This window comes from Benincasa hispida, chromosome 5 (genome assembly GCF_009727055.1).
Source record: "Benincasa hispida cultivar B227 chromosome 5, ASM972705v1, whole genome shotgun sequence".
Taxonomy (NCBI): domain Eukaryota; kingdom Viridiplantae; phylum Streptophyta; class Magnoliopsida; order Cucurbitales; family Cucurbitaceae; genus Benincasa; species Benincasa hispida.
Window position 1 is genome coordinate 9,988,221 of NC_052353.1, and position 23,795 is coordinate 10,012,015.

At 30.0% G+C, this 23,795-nt stretch overlaps 1 protein-coding gene across 7 annotated transcripts; it reads right to left on the reverse strand.

Moving 5' to 3' along the window:
- Positions 1-207: 207 nt before the first annotated feature.
- LOC120078525 (inositol-tetrakisphosphate 1-kinase 1-like) lies at positions 208-4,931 on the reverse strand. Of its 7 annotated transcripts, XM_039032802.1 has the most exons (6): positions 3,711-4,931; positions 2,342-2,589; positions 1,831-2,171; positions 1,377-1,436; positions 1,180-1,250; positions 215-593 (listed from the first exon to the last, which is right to left on the reverse strand). In XM_039032802.1, exons 1-2 carry the CDS (start codon positions 4,715-4,717, stop codon positions 2,568-2,570), a joined length of 1,029 nt encoding a protein of 342 aa, XP_038888730.1. In that variant the 5' UTR covers positions 4,718-4,931; the 3' UTR covers positions 215-593; positions 1,180-1,250; positions 1,377-1,436; positions 1,831-2,171; positions 2,342-2,567. The 7 variants fall into 7 exon arrangements, with proteins under 7 accessions (XP_038888725.1, XP_038888726.1, XP_038888727.1 ...); XM_039032798.1 differs by having other exon boundaries at positions 209-593; positions 1,180-2,171; positions 2,342-2,401; positions 2,499-2,589; XM_039032799.1 differs by having other exon boundaries at positions 210-593; positions 1,180-1,951; positions 2,082-2,171.
- Positions 4,932-23,795: the final 18,864 nt, after the last annotated feature.

A 23,795-nucleotide genomic window follows, 5' to 3' on the forward strand; every position in this document is an offset into this window, starting at 1 on the left:
TTTTTTTTTAATTAGTCCAAAACAGCATCGTGCAAAACATATAATTGTTTCAATTGAACTACTAAATTATTGTAAATGAATCATTTTAATTCAAACAAGTGTGATGAAAATTGATGTATGAACAATTTTCTAATAAAAACTTAATTGAGAGTTTAAATTGATTCACTTATGAAAGTTTTGAAATTTAATTGATAAGATTATAAGCCCCATTCGATAATTATCCAAACAAAATGTAATAGAAGATGTAAATTAATACATCTATTAGTTCAAGATTTAAATCGACAACATCTACTTAGAGTGAATTGATATTTTCCTTTACATAACTTCTTAAAATGGTAACTTATTCTTTTCTCCAATGATAGGAAAGATTTCAAATTTCGATACATCTTCATGTTACTTTTTTCTCCCAATTATTCTAAGCCAACTCTATATGGCATAATGCTAGTCCGATCTTAAAGTTTGAGATTCAATTCCTTAAAAATAATAATAAAAATAAAAATAAAATCTACCTGCTTCAGGATTGAGTCAGAGGCATTACTTTTTGGTCCTTCACATCAACTTTAATGGTGATTGAACTGAAAATCTGAAAATTCCTGTCATCCAAGATAAATAGAATACTAAAGTTGACTTTTTCTTGACTATTCTCCATTATTTTTAATAGTATAAAAAACGCATCTAAAAATTTAAAATTAAATAATGAATTAATTTTGAGCGATTAAAGATAAGTTTCATATGAGCATGGAATTCTTCTTCAAAAGAGAATCTAGTCCGCTTCTTTGAAGAAGTGTTTCTTCTCTTCCTCCTCAGTGTCTTTCAATCTGCTTGTTCCATTTAAATTTGACAAAGAAACGAATCCCACTAATTTTCATTTTCTTTTTTCAGTAATCAAGAATTCCCAATTCAAGTAGCTAAAAGTCGTTTTGTATTCATCAACTAAACAGATGAACCTTGACTTTCCAGAGAATGGCATAACTTAGATATGATGCAGAATTTAAGGGTGCCAAACCAAAATGCTCCATTACTATTCTATATTCTTTTAGCATTCTTTTGGCAAGTTGTATCAGAATATGACTACCTTTTATGAAAACCTACTATTGCTATCTTCCAAAGCTATATCATTTTCTGAAACTGGAACATATGTTCCTAAATTGATGGCAGGAAATTACTAATGAAACTTACAGGATTTCTGGATATGGGACCTGGATGTTTCTCTTGCGTCAAAGATCAAGTAGTCTCCTCAGCGAAGTAGTCTGATTCAATGAAACAGCATGCAGTTTAGTTTAGCATATTCACAGTAAATAAGTCGAAATAAACAAAGGCAGCCCCTAATAGAGTGAGGAAAGGAGCATGGCTGCGGAGGATCTAAACTTCCATACTTTACTGGCTTGTCAGCTACTAGAATTGGTTATTTAGACTCGAAATGTTTCGATTTGATCCTGCAGTATTAGAACCAAGTGAATCAACCTTTTCTTTCATTCCACCTTCTTCATAGAATACAAGAAAGTTTCATTTGAAGTGAAAGCAATCCGAGCTATTCCAACTATCAAGCTGAGTTTGAACCTCTTATTCCTTTATCAACGGTGTACTTAACTGCCAATTCAATTCTAGTATAAAAGCTTAAAATTTCTATTATGAAGTAGGCTACCTCTGACTCTAAATGTATAGGTAGCGAATTCACTGCAAAAGCAGAATTCGATCAATTCACTAAGAACAAGGAGAAAAGATATAATATTCCTTAAAAGGTGGTAATATCAGTGATTGATGTAAGTTACCATTTGAATTACAGAATTTGCTTCCCTAGAATGACCATCTAAGAGGTTAAAAGACTACCATCAATCATGCCAATGTCTCCTTAGGTCTGTAGTTTTTGCCGTGTGCCATCCGTTCTATTCTGTGAATGCCAACAAACTTATCCAGCCACTTGCGTTTGCCGTCTGCCATTCATTCTATTCTGCAAAGGTGGCATCAACAAGCTTATTCGCGCACTTCCTTGCATAGGTTCATACAAGGTCCTTGAAGGAATATATAGTTATAATAGTAATATCAAACTTCAATGAACCAAAAAGGGAATATTTACAAACTGGATTCTCCAAAATAGTCGAACTAAGATTCTTGTTCAAAACCTTCATTGTTGACCGTAGATCCATATTTACCATGTGTTCTACTGTCATCTACATAGAGAAAATGTACTGAGAACAGGAATATTTAAGTATTGCAAATTGCAAAATGCACAGAAACTTTAAAGGGTGAGAAGTGGCATAAATCTCATAAATAAGGTAAATGAGGCATTGATCTGACAAGTAAAATGGAAGAAAAAGAAGATAAAACTTCATATTCCTACCTCCTTGGATGCCAGTAACTTCCAACAAATCAAGAAATTGATGAATACTCCCTTGTCGATCTGCACAGGCCCAATACTGTCTCATCCACCAGGCCTATACTTATAATATCTAGAGTTCATAGTTCAGATTGACTGCAAATTCATCTCATAAGAATACCTCCTAGAACTTTGGTATCACATACACAAGTCAGATAATTCTCCGCTGACGTAACAAACAGCAACTGTACTATTTTTCTCTCTCAATATAGCTGTTAGAAGAAAGCAACAAATAATACTAACACAGCGTTGTTATTTGAACAATAACATCATATTAGTATTCAAGTTTTAGCATAATTCTAAAATAATCTACAACCAAAAGAATTTGTCAAGTTTGTTCGTACAACCTAACATCACACTAGTTTCATCAATCAACACACCATAGAACATCATCCAAGAAATGAAACTAGATCTTTTACTCGATGATCTTTTGCACCACAGAACTTGGAGGTAATATGACAATAATACTTAAAGTGTAGGGGCCAATACAAGAACCAAATGTCAAAGATTGCCACATTTACTGAAAGTGGTGATGGTCAATTCATAGACATCAAAGGAATTCCATTTTAACTTGCCTGATGCTATAAATAATGGCACCCATAACATAATAATTTCCCTCACCAGTAAGTGGGACATAGAGATTCCTATTTCATCATTAAATCTTTCTGTCCTATCTTCGTTCATCTTCTTAATGGTTTTAACATATTCATGGACAATGAAGAGCCCCTATATTTAATTCTTTATGGCAATTTATTTGATGATATACCAAAATGAACTCAAAACAAGCTTGAGAAGATTACACACACACACATATATAATCCAACAATGGCACAGGCCATGCAAGAAAATTCTGACGGTCAACTCACTAGAACTCACTAGAATTTCTCTTTTTCTTTTCATTTAGGATTCAAGGAAACAGAGTCACAGACAATTAAAATTATTCGTGGAAGGAAAGAACTTCAAATCTTACTTTATTGAACTTTAGCAGAGTACTTCAGAAATATCTATCTCAGAAAAGCAACTGATAAAATGGAGAAAGTATGAACAATTAATGACATACAATTTTTTTCCCTCAAATTTGAGGTAAAGCAAACAGGGGAACCATTCTGTATGTTCTTCACCGTATTATAAACTAGAAACTATAAATCATTTCATATCTTGAAGAGAAGCAGAACATCCTGCTTTTAGCAAACTCAATTAGATTAGAATCTAAGTCGATTTAAAATAAATGGAAATGCTAGTTGCAAATATTGTTCAACCTCCTCCATCCCCATTACCGATGCAAGTAAGCATCACAACATTTCTAGAATCATTTTCACAATTGTGCACTTGCCTTTTATCGAAGGCAGTGGGGTCGGAGGCATCATGTTCGAACCAAGCTTTTACAAGCTCTCTGTCTTTCCTCCGCATTATATCAGAGAGGAAATCCGTTAGAATCTTCTCATATCCTGGCATCTTCGCAAACCCAGGAAAGTAATTGATATCAACTATGAGATAACGGTTCTGGTTTCTCGAATCCCGCATCATATCAAAATTGAAGAGGTTAAGCTTCAACGCATGTCTCAATCCTTTGGCTATATCGGTGACGAAACTCGAAGGCGGCATCTCGGTGTCGTCCAATTGCATCATCTGGTAGTATTTTTCATCAACTCTCTCATGGTTCGTTAAGTTCGACACCTGAGAGAACGACTGCAAACCCTCGACACTTTCCAATTTCTCCTCAGAAATGTCTGGAAGTGATTTTCTCTTGACGCATTTCACATGCTCTCCAGCCACATAAACCTTGAAAATAACCCCGCCGTGGTTGACAAACTGTTGCAAGATAATAGGAGGCTTAAGCTTGTTCAAGCCATCGTGATTAAACACGAGAGCCATTTTATGCGATTTGGCACTTCCATCAGCCACCAATGGCTTCGCAATAACCGGAAACTTCAACGTCTCCCAAGCGTGCCGATCAGAAAGATTCTCCTTATCGTAAATCACAATCTGCTCCGGAATCCCGAACGACTCGTTGTGATTTTCAATCTTCAGCTCCGATACCACCTGAAGCATAGAAATCCTGTTGTGAAGCCTCTCAATCGCGTCAAGTGAGTCCAAAATCACCACATTAGGGTTAACAACCCTGAAATTCTCGAGTTTCTTCCTCCAATCCGCACTATACAGCTTGTGAAGAACGCAATCAAAGGATCCTTGATCAACAAGCGGCTTGTCCATATCGATCCGTACAAGATCGATACCTCTCGATTCAGCAAGCCTCACTAACGAATCTCGTATGAAACTCCGTCGTTTCTTCGGTAAAAGTGCATACCCGATACAGAATCTTCGTCCGATTTCCGCCATTGACACCAAGAACAAGAAACAGAAATGAGAACAACACTCATAAGAACAGGTACAGGAAGGTAAAATCTACAGAGAAATTCAACAATTTTCCGTCTAGAATTGTGATTATAGAGTTTCGTTTCGATTTGAAGGAGGAAAAAACGGTTGAGATGAAATTGGAAGAACCGAAACAGAGAGAAGAAAAGACGGAGGAATTCGGGAAAGAAGAAGAGAAACGGAGGGGTATATATAGCGTGGATAAAACGAGAGTGCGAGGGATATGGGTTTTGATAAAATAACCCGCCATAGTAAGAACGGTCAAAAACCATAGTGTACACGTGGCATATTCTTTTACGATATGCGGATTCGCGTCACGAGATAACACCACGGGTACGCCCTTGGTCAACCGCTGTTCAAACCAGGAAATGGAACATTATATATACATCAAAAAAAAAAATAAAAAATAAAAAATAAATTATAAACGGCCAAAAAGAGTTTAGCCAAATGTTGAGAATTAAAGTCGGGTTTGATAATTCTTTTTCTATAGTCATTATTTTTTCTTAGCAAAATTTTGAGAATTTAAAAAAATTTCCAAAAAAGTTGTTTTTATTTTGAAATTTGACTAAGAATTCAACTATTGTAAAGAAATATGCAATTATTCTAAGATTGATAAAATAGGCTTAATTTACAAAAACAAATAAAAAACCAAATGATTATCAAACGAAGATTCATGGTTTAAATTTTTCATTTCCATGTGTATTTTAAAAAGTTTTAGGGTAATGTTGGACGTTCAAGGCCAAAATAAACATAATTTAATTGTCATCAAATATATAATACTAGTATCGAGATTAAAGGTCCGATCCTCTCAACCTCTCATAGTATAAAAAACAACTCCTGGTTCAATATTAGATTCAGACTCGAAATTTGGATTCAAACTTGACGACTCCCATATTTTTATGCATTCCCTGCAACATCGTAACATCACATCATTCATTCTATTTTAACTTCAAAGTTGAATGGGTTTAGCCTATAACACTCTTATGTTGGACTACCTTCTAGAAAATTTTATAGAAAACATGTAATTGAGGATAATGTATTGATTTGTGATGATAGTATTCAATTTTAAAAGTTTTTCAAGACAAGCAAGGAATTGCTTAAGGGAAAGGTATACCGAAAGAACCTGTATTAACTTCACAGTTTTTTTAATTATTATTTTCAAGACTTAAATATTGATTTTTATCTTTTTAAGTTGATAATGTGGTAGAATATTTTAATTATTGTTATTTAAAAATTTTAAATTTAAGAATTTTCTTTCTTGTGTTTTAGCGTTAGACGACGTGGTTAAAATCGAAAGAAAATACTTTAATTTTAATTTAATAATAATTAATATATTCAACTACATCATCAACTTAAAATGATTAAATTAACATATTTGAGAGTAATTTTAAAATAGCTAAAATCACTTTTATCATTCTCAAAATCACCATGAAACGTGTTTTTAATCCTTCAAAATCAATTTTGATGATAACAAAATTGCATTTAAAAGTGTAAAATTGAAAAGTAAATTTATTTTTGTTAGATATTATGTGGTTGGCGATATTTTTTTAAGTGCCACAGATGTTATCCGAAATGTCTCCGTATTGGTGATTTTCTAACAAATGGATGATTTCCAGAATGGTTGTTTCTGCAAAATACTTTCCTTATCGAAATTATCCTTTAGCAATGCTGATTGTCAATCTTTTTCCTTTTTATGGGGCGATTGTTTTAGAAGTTAGGGTTTTATTTCCATTTATCCGTTGTGCATATTTAAAGGACATTTAATCTTTCAACTAGGGTTGGCGGTTTGTTTTGAAGACCAACGTTGTGTTCTACTGTTGTAAGTGTTTGGTCTCATTTTGGATTACAATTGTAGCAAGAAGAAAGAGTTGTATTGTTTTGAGACATACTCCAAGTTGCTCACTGCTTGTGTATTGTGATTTATCTAAGAAGGGATTCTCTAGCTGGGGCTCTCAAGCTTAAGAGGAGCCTAAGCTATTCGAGTAAAGGGGACTTTGTTCCAAGAAGAAAAGATATAGTTCAAGTGAGTGGGAGTCTCACGAATTGAGGGGTCGCTTGAGTTTTGCAAAGAGAAAGTCTCGGTCTTAGGGAGAGTCTAAGACATTCTTCACTAATACCATAACTTAAAAGGAGCTTGAGTTACCACGAGAGGGAGTCTTAAACCTAGGCGAAACCTAAGTGAATGGTTGAGTGATCGAGTTGTTCGGGAGTTATTATAATTGTATAACTATTACAAATAAGTACTATGTTGTAATTGTTTATCATTGATATTAGTGAAGCTATCTTTCCTAGGCACACTGCCCCTCAAGCATAGATAGTTTACACCGAACTGGGTTACCAATCTTTGGTGTTCTTTTATATACTTTTTATTTTTGATCATTATTGTGTGGAATGTTGTAATTTTGTCTGTAACATTGTTAACGTACAGTAGATACCTCCTCATATGTTTAAACTTTGAGTGATTAAAAGTGTATTTTCGAGTGATTTTAAAAACGATAAAAGTGATTTTGACAATTTTAAAATCACTCTCAAACATACACTTAAGCTACACCAGTTTGAAAATAATAAAAACCGTGTCCAAACAGCCCTATATATTCAAAAGTTACCGTAAGGATAAAGAAATGTTAACATTGGGAACCAAAAACAAAATTATTTCAAAACTCATGAGCTAAGGCCTCGTTTGGTAACTATTTCGTTTTTTATTTTTTTAAAATTAAACTTATTTCCTCCCCATTTCTTGCAATAGTTTGCATCTTTCTTAAGTACAATGGTTAAATTCTTCACAAATTTCAAAAACAATAACAAGTTTTTAAAAACTACTTTTTTTAGTTTTTAAAATTTGACTTAGTTTTTTAAATCATCAATATAGATAACAAATTAAGAAATTTAAAGATAAAAGTAGTGTCTATAGACTTAATTTTAAAAAAAAAAAATCAAAACTAAATAGTTACCAAATGAGGTCTAAGATATTGTATATTAAAACTCAAATACCCAAATATAACTTAAGTCAAACTTCAGTCCCAAAAGCGTATTTCCCCATAAATATAAATTTTATTTTAGTTAAATTATACAAAATATACGTTCCAATTATGCTCTCGTAGACTTTAAATTTTCAATTTTACCTTTTTATTCGTTAAAATGATTAATAAAAATTCACATGGCAATAGATGCAAAAACACTTGAAGGTATGCATGACACTGTTTTAAAATATCATTTATGTTAAATTTACGTAGGAAGATATATTTGGAGTGATTTTGAAGCAATTAAAATAATTTTCGTCATTTTCTAAAATCACTCCCAAAATATTTTTAACCATTTATAATCAAGTTTAATAGTAACTAAAATCGTGTTTAAAGTATAGATATGGATATTTAATTGATTTTGAATAATTAAACGTGTGTTTCAAAGTGATTTTGAACTTAACAAAAGTGATTTTAACTATCTTGAAATCACTTTCCAAACATGCATAAAATTGATTTTATTACCTATGTTGTAAATGATGTGATATCTTTTTTTGCTTAAATGAGTGATAATGATGATTTTTATCTTTTTATATGGTTGAAATTGAATTATAAATAATATTATGTATTACTTATTAATTTTTAACAATTAGTTACTACATCAATTCTAATGATACAAGGCCACATCTCCGATGAAACGTAATAAATTAATGATAATCTGAAAAGTAGATCCCATTTAATTATGTGGTATTGTTTACTTGTATTTCGTATCCATACTCATATCTGGGCCCACTTTTGAATTTGTAATAAAAAATTATCATCCATTTAAGAACCCAAGGCTAACCAATTTTATTGCGTTTTAAAATTACTTTACCATTACTATTACCATTTTGGTTATTATTACGGTTATGGTACTGCTGCAACATGAGAACCACAAAATCTATTAGTTATAGTTATTGTTACGATAATGATAACGGTAATGGTAAATTGACAGGTTCATAATTCTAAATAAACGTGATCAAATGCAATTCAATCACATTTTCTATTGTAGCCCATTACGATTATCTATCAATGAAATTTCATTATGATTATATCAATTTTTATTACAAATTGATAAAGGTGACCTAATTTAAACTCATCTATAACGCCAGGAAGTACTTTGTATACCCATTTTTTTTTTACCTTTTTACTCTTTTTTTAATGTGATATATAACTTTTGAGGAAATGGTTTCTTCTTATGTTAATTAAAATATTGTTTTAATCTTGAAATTTTCAAAATGTATTATTATACTTCAAAATTTCTCCTTCAAAAGTTACTGTCTATTATTGATAGAAAATGACATTTTTCTATATTTATAAATAAATTGGTTCATTTTATTATATTTAAAAAAAAGAAAGAAAGAAAGGATCAAAAGTGTCGTAGAGGCTGTTGCAGGCAGATGCCTAACTTTTATCACATGCTTCGTGATTCCCCCCTCAAAAAAACGGGTGGAAAATGAATGTCAATACTTTTTCTTGGAACAATTAAAAATGTTGCGGAGGAGTGGGTTGGGTGGTGCGTGACTCCTTTGGATCTCTAAAAGGAGTGGGCTTTAGGAAGACTCTACATGAATGGCACATCAAGCTTCTCAAAGCTCAAGCAATTATCGATGAGCTTACTTTTTTTCTTCTTCTGATATGCCTCTCACTCCTTTCTATCTTGGTTGAATCTGATGCTAGGGAGAATTTGATAAATTACTGCTTGGTTAATTTTATTGAGGTAAAGGAAGCAGTTGAGAAAATTTAAGCTTTGCCGAGTAGGTTGGGTCTTATTTCCTTCTCGTATTATCCTTATATATGTAACAAAGTTGCTCAGTATGCTGTTGGGTTCGAAATTTTTTGGCTTTTTTTATTCTTCCAACTTAGAAGACATTGAACGTTGTTGGTCTTCAGGTTTCCCATATTGGAATTTGGATGTAAGTATCGATGACTTGTTTTCTTTCCCCTTTGAGGTGGACTTTTATAAATTCGCTTTTCAAAAAAAGAAGAAAAAATCTATTTTTCTTATTCTTTTAGGATTAAAATAAATATTCTAAAGCATTTGATAGAACAGATATAAAAGTTAAAAGAACCAAAATAAAAAGCTTAAGACTTAAATTCAAGTAAAATTATAAATTTTCAATAAAAGTATTGGTCTTATTTCCATGTATATATACCCACATACATGTATAAATAGTTAAATTATAAGTTTAGTTCATAAATTTTAAAGTGCATTTAAAATGTATCTAATATGTTTTTAAAAGTTATTATTTTGTATTTAATATATCCGTGACAAGTATGAAATTAGTGTTCCTTAACATGTGATATTTTTATCAATATTTCAACATAGATTTGACATTGATATAAGAAATGAATTAGTGTTTTCATTACGTTATAAAAATTCATGAAACATAAAAAATAAAAATAAAAATAAAATAAAATAAGCAACATAATGTTACCAATAGGTGTATAATATAAATAATAACCACTTTTAACTTATTTAAAAAGAATAAAATGTTAATTTATTTTTTGAATTTGTTATTATAATTTTTTCATAAATATCTATCGATATCAAAATTTTGTCTATATTTCATCGATATAAATTTATGTCTTGATATTTTCATCGACATTGATACTTTAAACATTGATGATAAGTTTAGTTTTTTAAGAAAAATAACCAATACGTTAAAAATTAGTTTAATTTAATCTAATTAAAAATTTGATTTCATTAACTTAAAGTTGATGAACCAAATAAATATAACCTTGAAAATTTATGACCTATTAAATATTATTTAAATAAGTTGAGGGATTAAACTCATAAATTCATGGAAAATTTTTCTAAATAGAAAAATTCCAAAAATATTTACATTTTATAGTAAAAAGTTCCAAAAATATTTTGTAGTTTTGGAACTCTTTGCTATAAAGTATAAATATTTTTAAATATTTTTTTATATTTAAATAGCCCCTTCATTCACTTATATACACATTTTTGGAAAGAATTATAGGCCCACTTTTTGTTTTCTTACTTTTAACTTTTATTCTCTTTTTAGTTTTTCTTTTCTATTCACACTCATCTCTCCAACTTTTAGACTTTAAGTCTTATACGGCGATATGAATTGTGATTTAACCTTCAATTGCCACGTGTCATTACCATACACAATCAAAATAAAATAATAAAGGATAATGAAATAGCATAGTTTAACGGATAACAAGTATGTATCATAACTTTAAGATCAGAGATTCAATCTCTCTATTCTATATATTATCACAAAAAAAAAAAAAAAAACGATACAATCGGAGGTGAGGATGAATTTGGTGTATATAAAAATTTTCATTTATATACTAATGTTAAAGATATCTTTTTAATTTTCCTTTTTTAAGATTAAATTTTTTATGTAACTTTGAAAAGTTCAACGGTATTTTCAAGATTAGTTTTAAAAAAAATTTTGTTCATAAAATTTAATTTTGAAATCTTAGGAACTTTTTTTGGAAAAAAAAAAGCTACTGATAAGGATACTTTTTGAAGTTTTTTTTTCCTTAAGTTTGAGGGTATTTATGAAAATTTTAAAAGTTTAGGATATTTCATAAAGTACGAACTTCATAGATATTTTATATAATTTAATAAATATATATTTTAATTCTCAAATAAATAATAATGAGAGTGAAATTCATTTTATGAATATATACGTTATCAACTAAAAGTCTAGAGGCTCAAATATCTAGACTATCATAATCATCCAACTTTTTTTTTCTTTTAATGATTCTTTCAAGTAAAGCTTATAAAAAAAAGGTTTTAAAAAATAATGTCAAGTTGAAAGTTGGATTATTATCTTTTCATTTTTACCTTAGTTTGGGGTTTTTTTTTTTAAATTTTAAAAATTAATATAATTCCTCTCAATTTTATTGAAGGCCAACATTATTATCACACAATTTAATCTTTAGTAATTTCTCTACAAGATTCTAAAATTGTGCATAAAATATGAATAATAAAATATAGAAATTACAAGGAAACAAACCTTTTTTTTTTTTTTTTTATATTACAATTGAGGAATTAGTTTACCAATATATAACTTAATTAATAATTCTTACAGTGTTAATTAATAACGGAATGAATCATTATGAACATAATCAAAAGTTTAGAGATCTAGTAGACACTAATTTGAAGATTGATAGACTAAAATTGTAATGTAACATTTATATAAATATAATTTAAATTAATTGGTAAAATAATTTATAGATTATAATAAATCATTGCAAAAGTATTGACAAAATATACCGAATGAATCTTGAAATATTTATCAAAGATTTATTTAAAAAAATGAAAGCTTTTTTATGTATCAATTTTTCTAAAATAAATTACTAAAAATTAACTAATGCCCGTTTACCAATCCGCAATTCCAATGATTTCAACTTAATTTAGACAAGTGAGAACGATCAGATTACTTTTATAATTATTTATCGAACCCTGTAAATGGAAAGGATCAATGGAGCCTACGTTTTCCAATTGCCTCTAATCCCACAATTGCTCCAATTTGAGGTAGTAATTCGATTATGATCGTGAATTACGTGGATCCACTAGGATTTTTTTTACATAGTTTATCCTTCTCTCGGTCTTTACAAGATCAAAATTACGTGGATCCAATCAATTTTTTTCTCACTCTCCATACTGTTCTCGTTCATACTTGATCTTGTTCTCACTCTTGTTCCAACTCTTGTTCTGTAACCGAAACCAAACACATTGGATATTTCTTACTTTAGTTTAAGATTGCAGAGCGAGATTATTATTATTATTTAGTATTATTATCTTTTTGGAGGCCTTCCAATCTCAAAATTGAGTTCCAATTGATCTACGATTTCATCAATCAATTCTTCTCTAGTTGATCTTCTTCTCGCTCTCACTTATGCTTGATTTTGCTCTCGCTCATGTTTGATCTCACTCTCACTCCAACTTTCACATTATGACCAAAACCAAACATGCTAAGTATTTTTTGCTCTATTGCAAGAAAAAATTATTGTTATTTTCTAAAACAGAAAAGTTTATATATTATACACAATTGAAGATTTTTTTTTAAAAAAAATTCTATCAATTATAAAGATTAACGAAAATACTAATTACTATTATACGACATCAAAAAATAAATTAAAATTATAAAGAGCATTTTGATAATCATTCAAATTTAATTCCCGTCACATAGAAAAATAAACACCAATGAGTTTTGAATTCCTTATTATTGCACCCAAAATTCCAAACCCAAACATTTTGACACTTTGATATCTAACATGATAGATAAATTTCATAAACAACTAGAAAGTACAAATATATATTCAAAGAAAATAACATTTTGGGAAGTTTTTTTTTTTTTTTTTTTTTTTTTTTTTTTTTTTTTTTTTGCAAGGAGCTACATTCTACCCTTATACAACAATTATAAATATTCAAAAGCTTGTTTGGTTTATAATCCCGATTCAGTTTTATATTTTCAGATTTGCCAGGTTCAACGAATATATGTTTGGCAGACAATCCAAATTCTATTTTAGAAAGCTACCTTTAGATTATATGATCCAAACAATGCAAATTCTAAAAACAACATTTCATTATTATATTTTCTTTATATCCAGAATTTGAATTTTAAAATTTAAAATGCAGAATTATATTAAATAAAGATAAAAACATTTAGAAATATAATATGTCATGTTATAAACTCAATTCAATTTTTTTTTAATTAAAGTATATATTGTATAATGTATTATATATTAAATTAGGTTAAATTCTAAGTTCGATCCCTATGGTTTGGATAAAATTAAAAGTGATTTTAAAATTTAGAGTTTAGTTCATATGGTTTGATAGCATATGGTTTGTTAAATCCTCTTAAACCGCCCCTAACATAGGAACTATTTATTATGATGCTTTTATCAAATTATAGGAGTATAACTATAAACCATAAAACTTAAATTTTAATTTATTCCAAACCATAGGAACCAAAATTTGAAAAGAATAATTATACAATTTTTTTTAACATAACACATATTTATAAATAAATTAACAATAAATTTTGTCAACCAGCATTTAGCAGGTAAATATAACTAGTTTACAATTGTTCAGATTAGAATTCAATTTCTAAATTCTGTTATGAAACACATATCTTAAAATATAAAATACAATTCTATTTTCATTTGAGTAATTGGTTTCAAATTTTTGTTTTCAGATTCTCTACAAATCGGCTTATTGAACACATAAAAAATCTTTGTACCAAGTGAGTTATATGATTGATAAAATATACATTGTTAAAGGACAAAGAGGTTAGAGTTGTGTTGTACGTCTTAATCACCACACGAGTCTATGCTCTCAAGCTGTCATATTTGTCCCCTGAAACTATTGAATGGAGATGATAAACAATTGGTTCATGTTTTCCCCCATGAGAAGCACATTCATTACTCCTTTTTTATTCCCTCTTTCATTAAAAATTGTTGTTCTAAAGATTTATGGTTACAATATTTAATCTAGGGGTGTACATGGATTGGATTGAAAGTATTTTTTGGACCAACTCGAAAATTTGGATTTGTTTGATTGGTAACTCAAATAACCTAAATAAAGTTTCCAACCCAACCCTTGAAATTTAGGTTGAGATGAGTTGGATTGTCAGTTTATAACTTATTTTTTTTATTTTTAATTAAAAAATATGTAAATTTATATACAACACATGACTAATAACTAAAATCTCATAAAATTAATATGCTAAATACAAAAAAACAAAGACAAATATCATAATAATTTTAAAAGAAAATATTAAAAATTAAAAAATTAATCAATACAAAGAAATCAAACTTTAAACAAAGAGGAGTATATATATATATATAATTCGGGTTGGATTGGATCAACCCAGATTTTTTTTAGCCAACCCATAACCCAACACAACCCAATAAAAATAGAAAAATTCAATCCAACCCAATCCAAGAACAAAACTAACCCAATTCAACCCATACATTTTGGGTTGGATAGTCGGATTGTTCGGATTGTTGGGTTATTTGAACACCCCTAATTTAGTACCATCATTGTTGAACTAAAAAGGGTTAACACTACTATAATTCTAAAAAAAAAAAAGGTTAATATCACTAACAATTTACCAAATTAACTTTAAATAGACGATTCAATAAGTAAGATCTAAGTTTAAATGCCAAAGGGAGCTTAGCTCAATAGTATTGGCATGTCCTTTGTCTCTAGAAGTCGAAAGGTTCAATCTCATGCCGTTGTGTATTAAAAAAATAATTTTAGATTTAAATGTCTAAATTAGTCTAAATTTTTAGAACTTATCTTATTTTAGGTTCCAAACGTTCCAAGCTATTTTCATGTTTAACACCCACAAAAATAGATCTTAAGTGCTATACAAATGATTGTAAAGGATTAAAATGAATTTATTTTTAAGGAAAATACTTAAGCGGACAATTTTTTCAAATATATAAACTAAAATAGATTAAATTTAAAAAAATTATGGATGAAAATAAAACTTATTCAAGTTTTAATTAGCATTAATATAAAATTTAGAGTAGATGGTATAAATAATAAATAAGATGTCATTTTTACCTACTTTTATTGGTAAAGAAAAAAGAAAGAATATTAGGAAAATGAACTTTTTAGCATTCTTTATATCTAGATGAATTATTCTCCTTTCTATATCTACTTTATCCAAATATTGGCATTCTCACCATAAATTGTTAAACAAAAAACATTTACGTAACTTTTGAAAAACAATATCATTATGATCTTATCTAGAATATTCAATTTTGTAAATACTAATCAATTATAAAGAGACTTGGAAATAAAATCAATAACATAAATACTCTATCCAATTAATCTTAGGATAAAGATGTGATTAAATCTTTTTCAACAACCATTTTATTAAATACTATCTTGTCAAATCCGTAATTTGCAAGTCAAAAAAGCCTAGTTCAACTTTTTTTAATTGATATATAGATGTATTAAAAAACATAAAGTCTGTAATTCAAATTCTCAACCCCTATTAGAATTATTAATTAATCTTTTAAAAAAATATTAATTAATTAACTAATAATAAAAATGAGTTAATTTTTTCAATTAAAAAAAAAAAAAACTTGTATACTTGTACTTCTAGTTTTAATCCATAATTATAGTTTTTAAATTTAAAACATCATTTGATAATTTAAAATCAATTAATTTATATCAACTTCTTTTGTATATACATAAGACTTATAATTGACATCAAACAGTTAGCTAGTTAACTTTTCAATTAACAAAACTACAATATATATATATATATATATATATAAAAGTTCATAACCAATATTTTTTAAATAAAAAATCAATAATATAAATGTGCAATATAAAAAAATTAATTGATAACAAATATATTAACTGAAGTGTGAGTGGGTAAATTTAATTAAATTTTGATGGCTTAAAATTAATTTAATCACTTAATATAATAAAATAAATTAACAAAAAAATTAAATATTAAAATTAATTTTAATTAATTTTATAATATAACATATTCTCAAACATTCTATTCCCATTCTCTTACATAACCAAATATAGTGATATTTAATTCCTACGCATCTTATTCCCACATATTCTATTCCTATATATACTTTATTCCCACACATCTATAAAACCTTAAACCAAACGACTCTAATAGTTGTATTCGATATAAATTTGAATTTTACATCTAATGGAAACCCTAAATTTTCAATTTTATCTTTAATATATTAGACATAGGAATTTTTCTTAGAAAAAAATAAAAAAGTTTAAGAATCAATTTATAAATTTAAAAGTTCTTAAATCAAATAGACACAAAATCTCAAATTTTAGGGACTAAAAATTTGTAATATAACATTTTTCTCCCTAAAACATGTTTTTGTTTTAATAAAATCAACTTTTCTACTATTTGAAATACAGAAACGATTATTTTAATAAGATTGATACGTGATAATCTACCAACATAATCTAAATATCTTTCTTTTCTATTTTTCTCTATGTTTTTGCCAACAAGAGCATAGTTCAACTGGCATAATGTTCATGCTATCAACCTTGTGATTTGAGGTTCGATTCCCCCATCATAGGATGTCTTTAGAATACAATTTTTAGAGTTTAATATTTAAAAAATAAGTCATTTTGGAAAAAATTTGAGTGTTTGACAACCATTCAAAATAATTTTTCAAAATGAGTTTTTTGAAAAATGGTTATTTATATATTGTTTAAATATTACTTTCTATTTATATAGTTTAAAATATTATTTTCATGAATGTAGTTCAAAGTTTGTTCTATTTATTATTTATAATTTCAAATATTCAATTTTAATCCCTGTACTTTCAATATATCTTAAATATAGTCGATTAAAGTTATATTTTATCAAAATTGGTTAAATAATAATAATAATTTTGTTGAAATACCAGTTTAGTCACCATAAGAGTTGTTCAATAGTATTATGCTTTTAAATCTCCCATTTTAGTCCTTATATTTTCAATAAATCTTAATTTTAATCCATCAAAGTCGTTTTTATCAAAGTTGATTAAATAATAATAATAATAATTCGGTCAAAATACTATTTTGGTCATCGTACTTTGAGAGTTGTTCAATTTTTGTCTACATACTTCTAAGTTTCTAATTTTAATCTTAGTATTTTCAATAAATCTTAAATTATCCTTACTGTTAATTTTTTGTTCACTTTTTTTTCAAAAAAAAAAAATTAGGGAGAATATCAATTTATGCCCCTAAACCTTAGACTTATAATTGTATCAATTTAAGTAATAAATTTTTATGAGTGTATCAATTTACACCCTCCCATTACATTTCATTTAGCAAAATCTCGTGCGAAACTTATAATTGTATCAATTAAACCCACAGACTTGTATAAATGAATCAATTTAGACTCTTAGTTAAAATTTTCTGTGAGAATTGTTCATGCATTTACTCATCCATTTTTGTAAAACCAACAATTGAAGAAGTCTGCACATATTTGAGAACTAATGCATAAAATATTTTCAAAGGTAATCGTAATGGAGAGTTTAAAATAATTGATTTATGAAAATTAATGAGTTTGTTTGACTCAAATTATTAGTTTCAAACGATATTGATTGTACAAAATTTGGAGGAGGGTATAAATTCTTACGCTTACGAAAATTTAAGGTTTTAATTTCGATATAATTATTAGTTTAGGGTTTCATTTGATACAACCCCTAAAGTTTATAGGTATAAATTTATATTTACCCAGTTATTTATATCTATGAGCAATTTTTTTGTTTCTTTCTTTCGTTTTTTTTAAAGAAATACCCCATATTATTAAAGCCTCAAAAGTCAAGAAAAAAATTAAACTCCTTCGAAGCTATACGAAGGAACAACAAAAGGAATCACCAAAACTATGCACCAATGAGGCAATCTCTTCAATCCAACAACGAATTTCATTCTCAACATCCTTCTTTCTTAATATTAGATTTATTGCTTGGAGGCAATTGGATTCCACCATCAGATGATGACAAGCTAAAACCAACGCCAACAAAAGGCCCTCTTTAATCGCCAAAACTTCAGCGAAGAGGGTCGGACAATCAATTTGCAATTGAACAGTAGAGATTTAAACTTCAGATCCAAACTCATTTCGAATTGAAATACTATGCTAGTTAAAGAAGGGGAGGAGCTGATGGCCAAATACTTAATTTAACGCAAGTGCACTTATCAAGTTATAGTATAGTAAAACGATCAAGAGATCAAGTATCATTCTTTGGAGATTAAATGTCCTAATTATGCATAGCTATTCCGGAATTATTTTGATTTTATCTAAGATTTGGACTTATAATGATTTTATTTTTAATTTTGAAACTAAACAAAAACATAGTAAAGAAACTTTTTGAAAATCAAGAGACAAAAGTATTCCAGAGTATTAATTTCCTTAATTACTTCATTAAGTCATGTAAAGGTTCTTATGGATTATTAATGTTAATGATTTGTTTTAGTTTAAAAACTATTTTTTGGATTATTACTTTTCAATAACAATCTCGTCTCATGCAAACATAATTGATTACTAATCCCTTGAAGTCAATTAATAAGCATGACATTAGGAATAATCATTGTCAACTTTCATTAACAACCTAACTATTTTGATGATAATTTGATAACGTTCCAATATTAGAGATTCAATTAAACATGCAACATATCCAATTGAACATTTAATTTAACATGCATTGAGGATAAATCTATCACACCCCTTCCTAGAAACCCTTGTATCCTAGGAGTAGATTAAGATAGTTGATGTCAACCCTCTTATGACACCAACTGCCCATCCTTTTCCCTCTATCTGGTCAACAGAAACTTCAGCACCTGATAAGCGATTACAACATTTATTTCCTCAAAAGCATACTAATCAAAACAAATTTAATAGATGCCAAGCTCATAAGTGTAAATAGTAACATGTTCTACTACAGACTATGTTCCTATCTCAAAACTAGACTAGGTCCCTATATGTATATGAATGACTATTATTAACTAGACAACTTAGCAACCTAAGTTAGCTTCACTTCAATCCTTAAATACTAAGTGGCAGACTAGCAGAACAATTATCTTCTAGGATGTTGACCATTACCTGGAACAAAGTAACATTGGAAAGAGTAAGCTATGCAAAGTAACATTGGAAAGAGTAAGCTATGCACTCAGTGAGTGACTACTTAAAACATACTATTGAGTATTAGTAAATCATCAGGTTTTAAAACAATTATACTTATATATATGAAAACATGTAAAATATTCAAACCTTGGGACTCAAACATCAATATTTCATTGGAAATCCTCTTTAATAAACCTTAGTTGAGAGAGAACCCTTTTGCTTAATCCCTCAATGTCAATCCTTAGTTGATGTAGATTAATCTTGATACATTCAGCATCAATAGTATAGTACCTATATGCACGTGGTAATATCTTGAACATCGTCATACCTTAGGTATCAGGGAACCCAGATACCTTCAGTATTGGGTTTCCTCATGGTAACATCATCACACTTTTTTTTTGTAAAAGAAACTCAGCCTTTAAAACATTAAGCATTCCAGTAAAACAAGTCTCAAATGTATTCATCATGAAAGACTATCATAAGTTAAGGAATGCTAGTTAATGCATGCTTCATAAATTTCAATGTTCAAGAAAGGTTTGAATTATGCGTCCACTCATTGACCATCATACTAGGACATGCATTGAAGTAGTGTTTAAGAAAAATCATCGCAAGTCTAAAAGCTCATGCATGGTACATCGTTGGGAAAACATCTTGAAAACTAGCTCAATAGTAAATCATGCGTTGAAAATACATAAAAGAAAACATTCATAAACTTTGTCACTCACTAGCTTAGGCTACTTCCTCAAAGGATGATAGGTTTCTCCTATTTGCGTTTGCCTTATAACAACAGTAAATAACATTGGTTAAACTACTAGCTCCCTTGAGCTTGACTTACATTCTTGAGTTTAACATCACCCTTAGACAACCTTCATCACTTTTATCACATACAATACTTCATCGTATCACTTACTTCATTGCATAGCATACTTCATTGCAACATGAAATTAGACAACTTACCTTGCGCGAAACTCGTAAATGGCAATGCGCTCATAATGCTCGCTTAGGCTCTAGGACATGCCCATGGTGCTTATGCATTAAGCGCTTGCTAACGCTCTCCTTAATGCGTTCGACCGTTGTCTTCCTTCCTTCACAACCTTGCGCTCATCTTACGTGCACGTACCACAGCCCGCACTCGCACTTAATTGCATACAACCTCACTCATCAGCTGCGTGCTTAACCCTCAGATGCAGCTGTCTGCTTGTTCAAACATTAAATTTCTAGATTCAACTTCTAGCCTTAATAACTTAAATTTCAAACATTATTTCATAGAATTTCCCTCCAAAAACTTGCCCATAAACAACTTAACTTCCTTACCTTAAAATTTGAGCCCCTAATTCCTTCTATCAAGCTCAAACTTTACCAATCTTCTTCACCTACCCGAGAAATCTGAAAGCTTGGAACACTTAGGAAAATCTTCAAGCTTCAACTCGAACTCTTGAGAAAATCCTCCTAGCAACCCCAACTCATCTTCAGCACTAATCTCACCTCAAATTGGCAGTAACTTTTCTCCTTTAGAACTAATGAAAATGCCAAACTAACCTTCTCCTACATGACTTCCCTTTTATACTAAGGCAAGCATGGGCAGATGGCTTAATATGGTGACAACTAAGCCACTAAGCATACTTAAGGCATCTAAACACGACACATGGTCCATCAAAATCGATAATTAAGTTAAACTCTTCCATCTCACCCCAACGCATAGGTTGAAATACCATCGCATAGGCTGGTACTCATCTTATAGGCCTCTATTTCGGCCAACGCATCTTCAACCCTTGTCTTCTATCCTCACGGTTTAAACTCTTGCGTTAGCACTTATCGCATACCAACATCTCTCAAAGCTCTAATCTTTAAGCTTCAACTCAAATTCTTGAGAAATTCCTCTTAGCAGCCCCTACTCGTCTTCAGCACTAATCTCACCTCAGATTGGCAGTAACTTTCCTCTCTTAGCACGAATGAAAATGCCAAACTAACCTTCTTCTACTTGACTTCCCTTTTATACTAAGGTAAGCATAGGCAGATGGCTTAATACAGTGACAACTAAGACACTAAGCATACTTAAGCATCTAAACACGACACTTGGCCCATTAAGCTTAGTAATTAAGCTAAACTCTTCCATCTCACCCCAATGCATAGGTTGAAATACCATCACATAGGCTGGTTCTCATCACATAGATCCCTCTTTCGGCCAACGCGTCTTCAACCTTTGTCTCCTATCATCACGGCTTAAACCCTTACGTTGACACTCGTCACTTACCAATGTCCCTCAAAGCCTCTACGACACTCTTCAATGCCCCTCAAAGCCAACACATATCTTGCGCCTTGCAACCCACCTAGCCCTTGCCTCGGCGTCTCTCTTGCGTTTTCTTAGAAAAGTTTGATTGCACGCATCCTACATGCCTTAGCCTTCACTAAGTTGTTCATGGCCCTTAAGGCAAGATTCACACTTAGCCATTTTCCCTTTTGTAACCTTGGATGCATAGCATAGCAAGACCAACTTCACACTCTATACTTTCTTCCTATACTTAGAATAATTTCCTTTGAACTTCTAAGTCCCATTTTACAAACAACATACATACATACAATAGAATTAACCATACATCAACACAAACTTAAACATACTTACATAGTAAAATAGGGTCTAGGGTTTACACAATCAATATATTAAGCACAATAATATTGGAAAATATTCAATAACATAACATCCGTAGAAAATAATATGTATTAACTTAAATCCATAAATAAGTTCTTCAACACCCTAGAACTATAATATTTAGCCACTCATCGATGCTATAAAGATATTCTCATACATTGCAACAACCATGAAAAAATTAAAGAAAATAAGGAGAAGAGGAAAAACTACTCTCAAAACAATCTTTGCTGTTGAATTTTGTCAATCTCGCCTTTATGCGCACCTCAGGATCTCAGATGACATCTAAGCAAACCTCCCAATTTTTTCCTCTATTGTTAGGCTGAAACACTCTTTAAGGCTTTGAAATTTTGTGGTCTAATATCTTCATTCGGTAGCCAAAAACCCTAGAACATTTATAGAAGAAATTTTTCAAAACAGAATTTTTTCCCCTAAAATATCAATGATGTCGCAATGCTTGGTACTCTATCGCTACGCTGCGACGATGAGGCCCTTCTTCGTGCAACATGTCTATTATGTGAATGTCATCGTGGAGCACCATGATGCTTCCTTGTTTTTAGCTCCTTGATGTTTTTCCTCCTCTTTTCTTCCCTTCCTTTTGATGTTTGGTTCAGTTTTACTTCTTTGGGCATATATAGATCATTTTTAGCTCATTTTGACTTTGACTCTTGATCTTGAACACAACCCCTAGAAATCACTAACAAACAATATCATATTTAATAAAATCGTATAAAAATTATTCTAAATCCAGAGCAAATATGCACAATTCAGGTGTGTTTCAGGAAATCCAAGAAGCATCAGTATTTAATTTTAAAAACCTTGATGGAAGGGGCAATCAATTTTTTAGCTCTAAACGATTGACAACACTCTTCCCAGCTACCTTAGAAGGGGAACTATTAGAAATGCACCCATTTCATCATATTAAGAATGTATCCAGCTACAATGAATAGTATGAGGAACAATCTCCTTCCCCTTATTGCAATTATTTTGATCATTCCACAATGCCCAACAAGTAATTACAATTATCTTCAATTTCCTCATATCACAAGATTAATCTAGAGCAATCCACTTATCAATAAATTAAAGCCCCATAAAAATTCTCCATAAGTAGATTATTATCCAGGACTAACGGCCAAATTAATTTTTCTCTTTTATAGGAGAAAAGAACATGATCTACGTTCTCAGTAGCCAACCTACAAACAGAACATGAAGGAAAAACTTCAATTCCATTCTTCAATAGGGTGAGATTTGTAGGAATATTGTTTTTCAGGGCCCCCCAAATAAAATGTTTGATATTTGAGAGGATATTTAAGCTCCAAACTCTTCTTCAGATCTTCTCTATTGGGTTAGCACTCGATGAATTGGAGCACAACCTTGATCATTAGTGTTTGGATTGGTGTCCTAATTCTCCCTGAGTCTCATTGTTTTGTAAAGATGCACATTGTTCAATGAATAAAATAAGTGTTATTTAATTCTGGCATTTACTCATATCCAATAAACAAAGCTCCTTGGTTATCTTATGTGAACTTAATCATGTATATGTGATATACAAGTAGATCATGTCTTAAGTGATAACCTAAATCGGTCTGTAGTATAAAGATTAAGGTGGGATACCTGATCCTAGTGACACTACGGATACGACCCGCTTTGTAGAGGTTTGCAAGTGTTGTAAACTACTACAGATGGTAGATCCTGACCATTCACGTGGAGACATGAAGCGGGGATGTCCTATACAAAGAGTTTGTATAAGACCTGGACCACGAGATAACTAGACTCTGTATATAACACCGTTGATA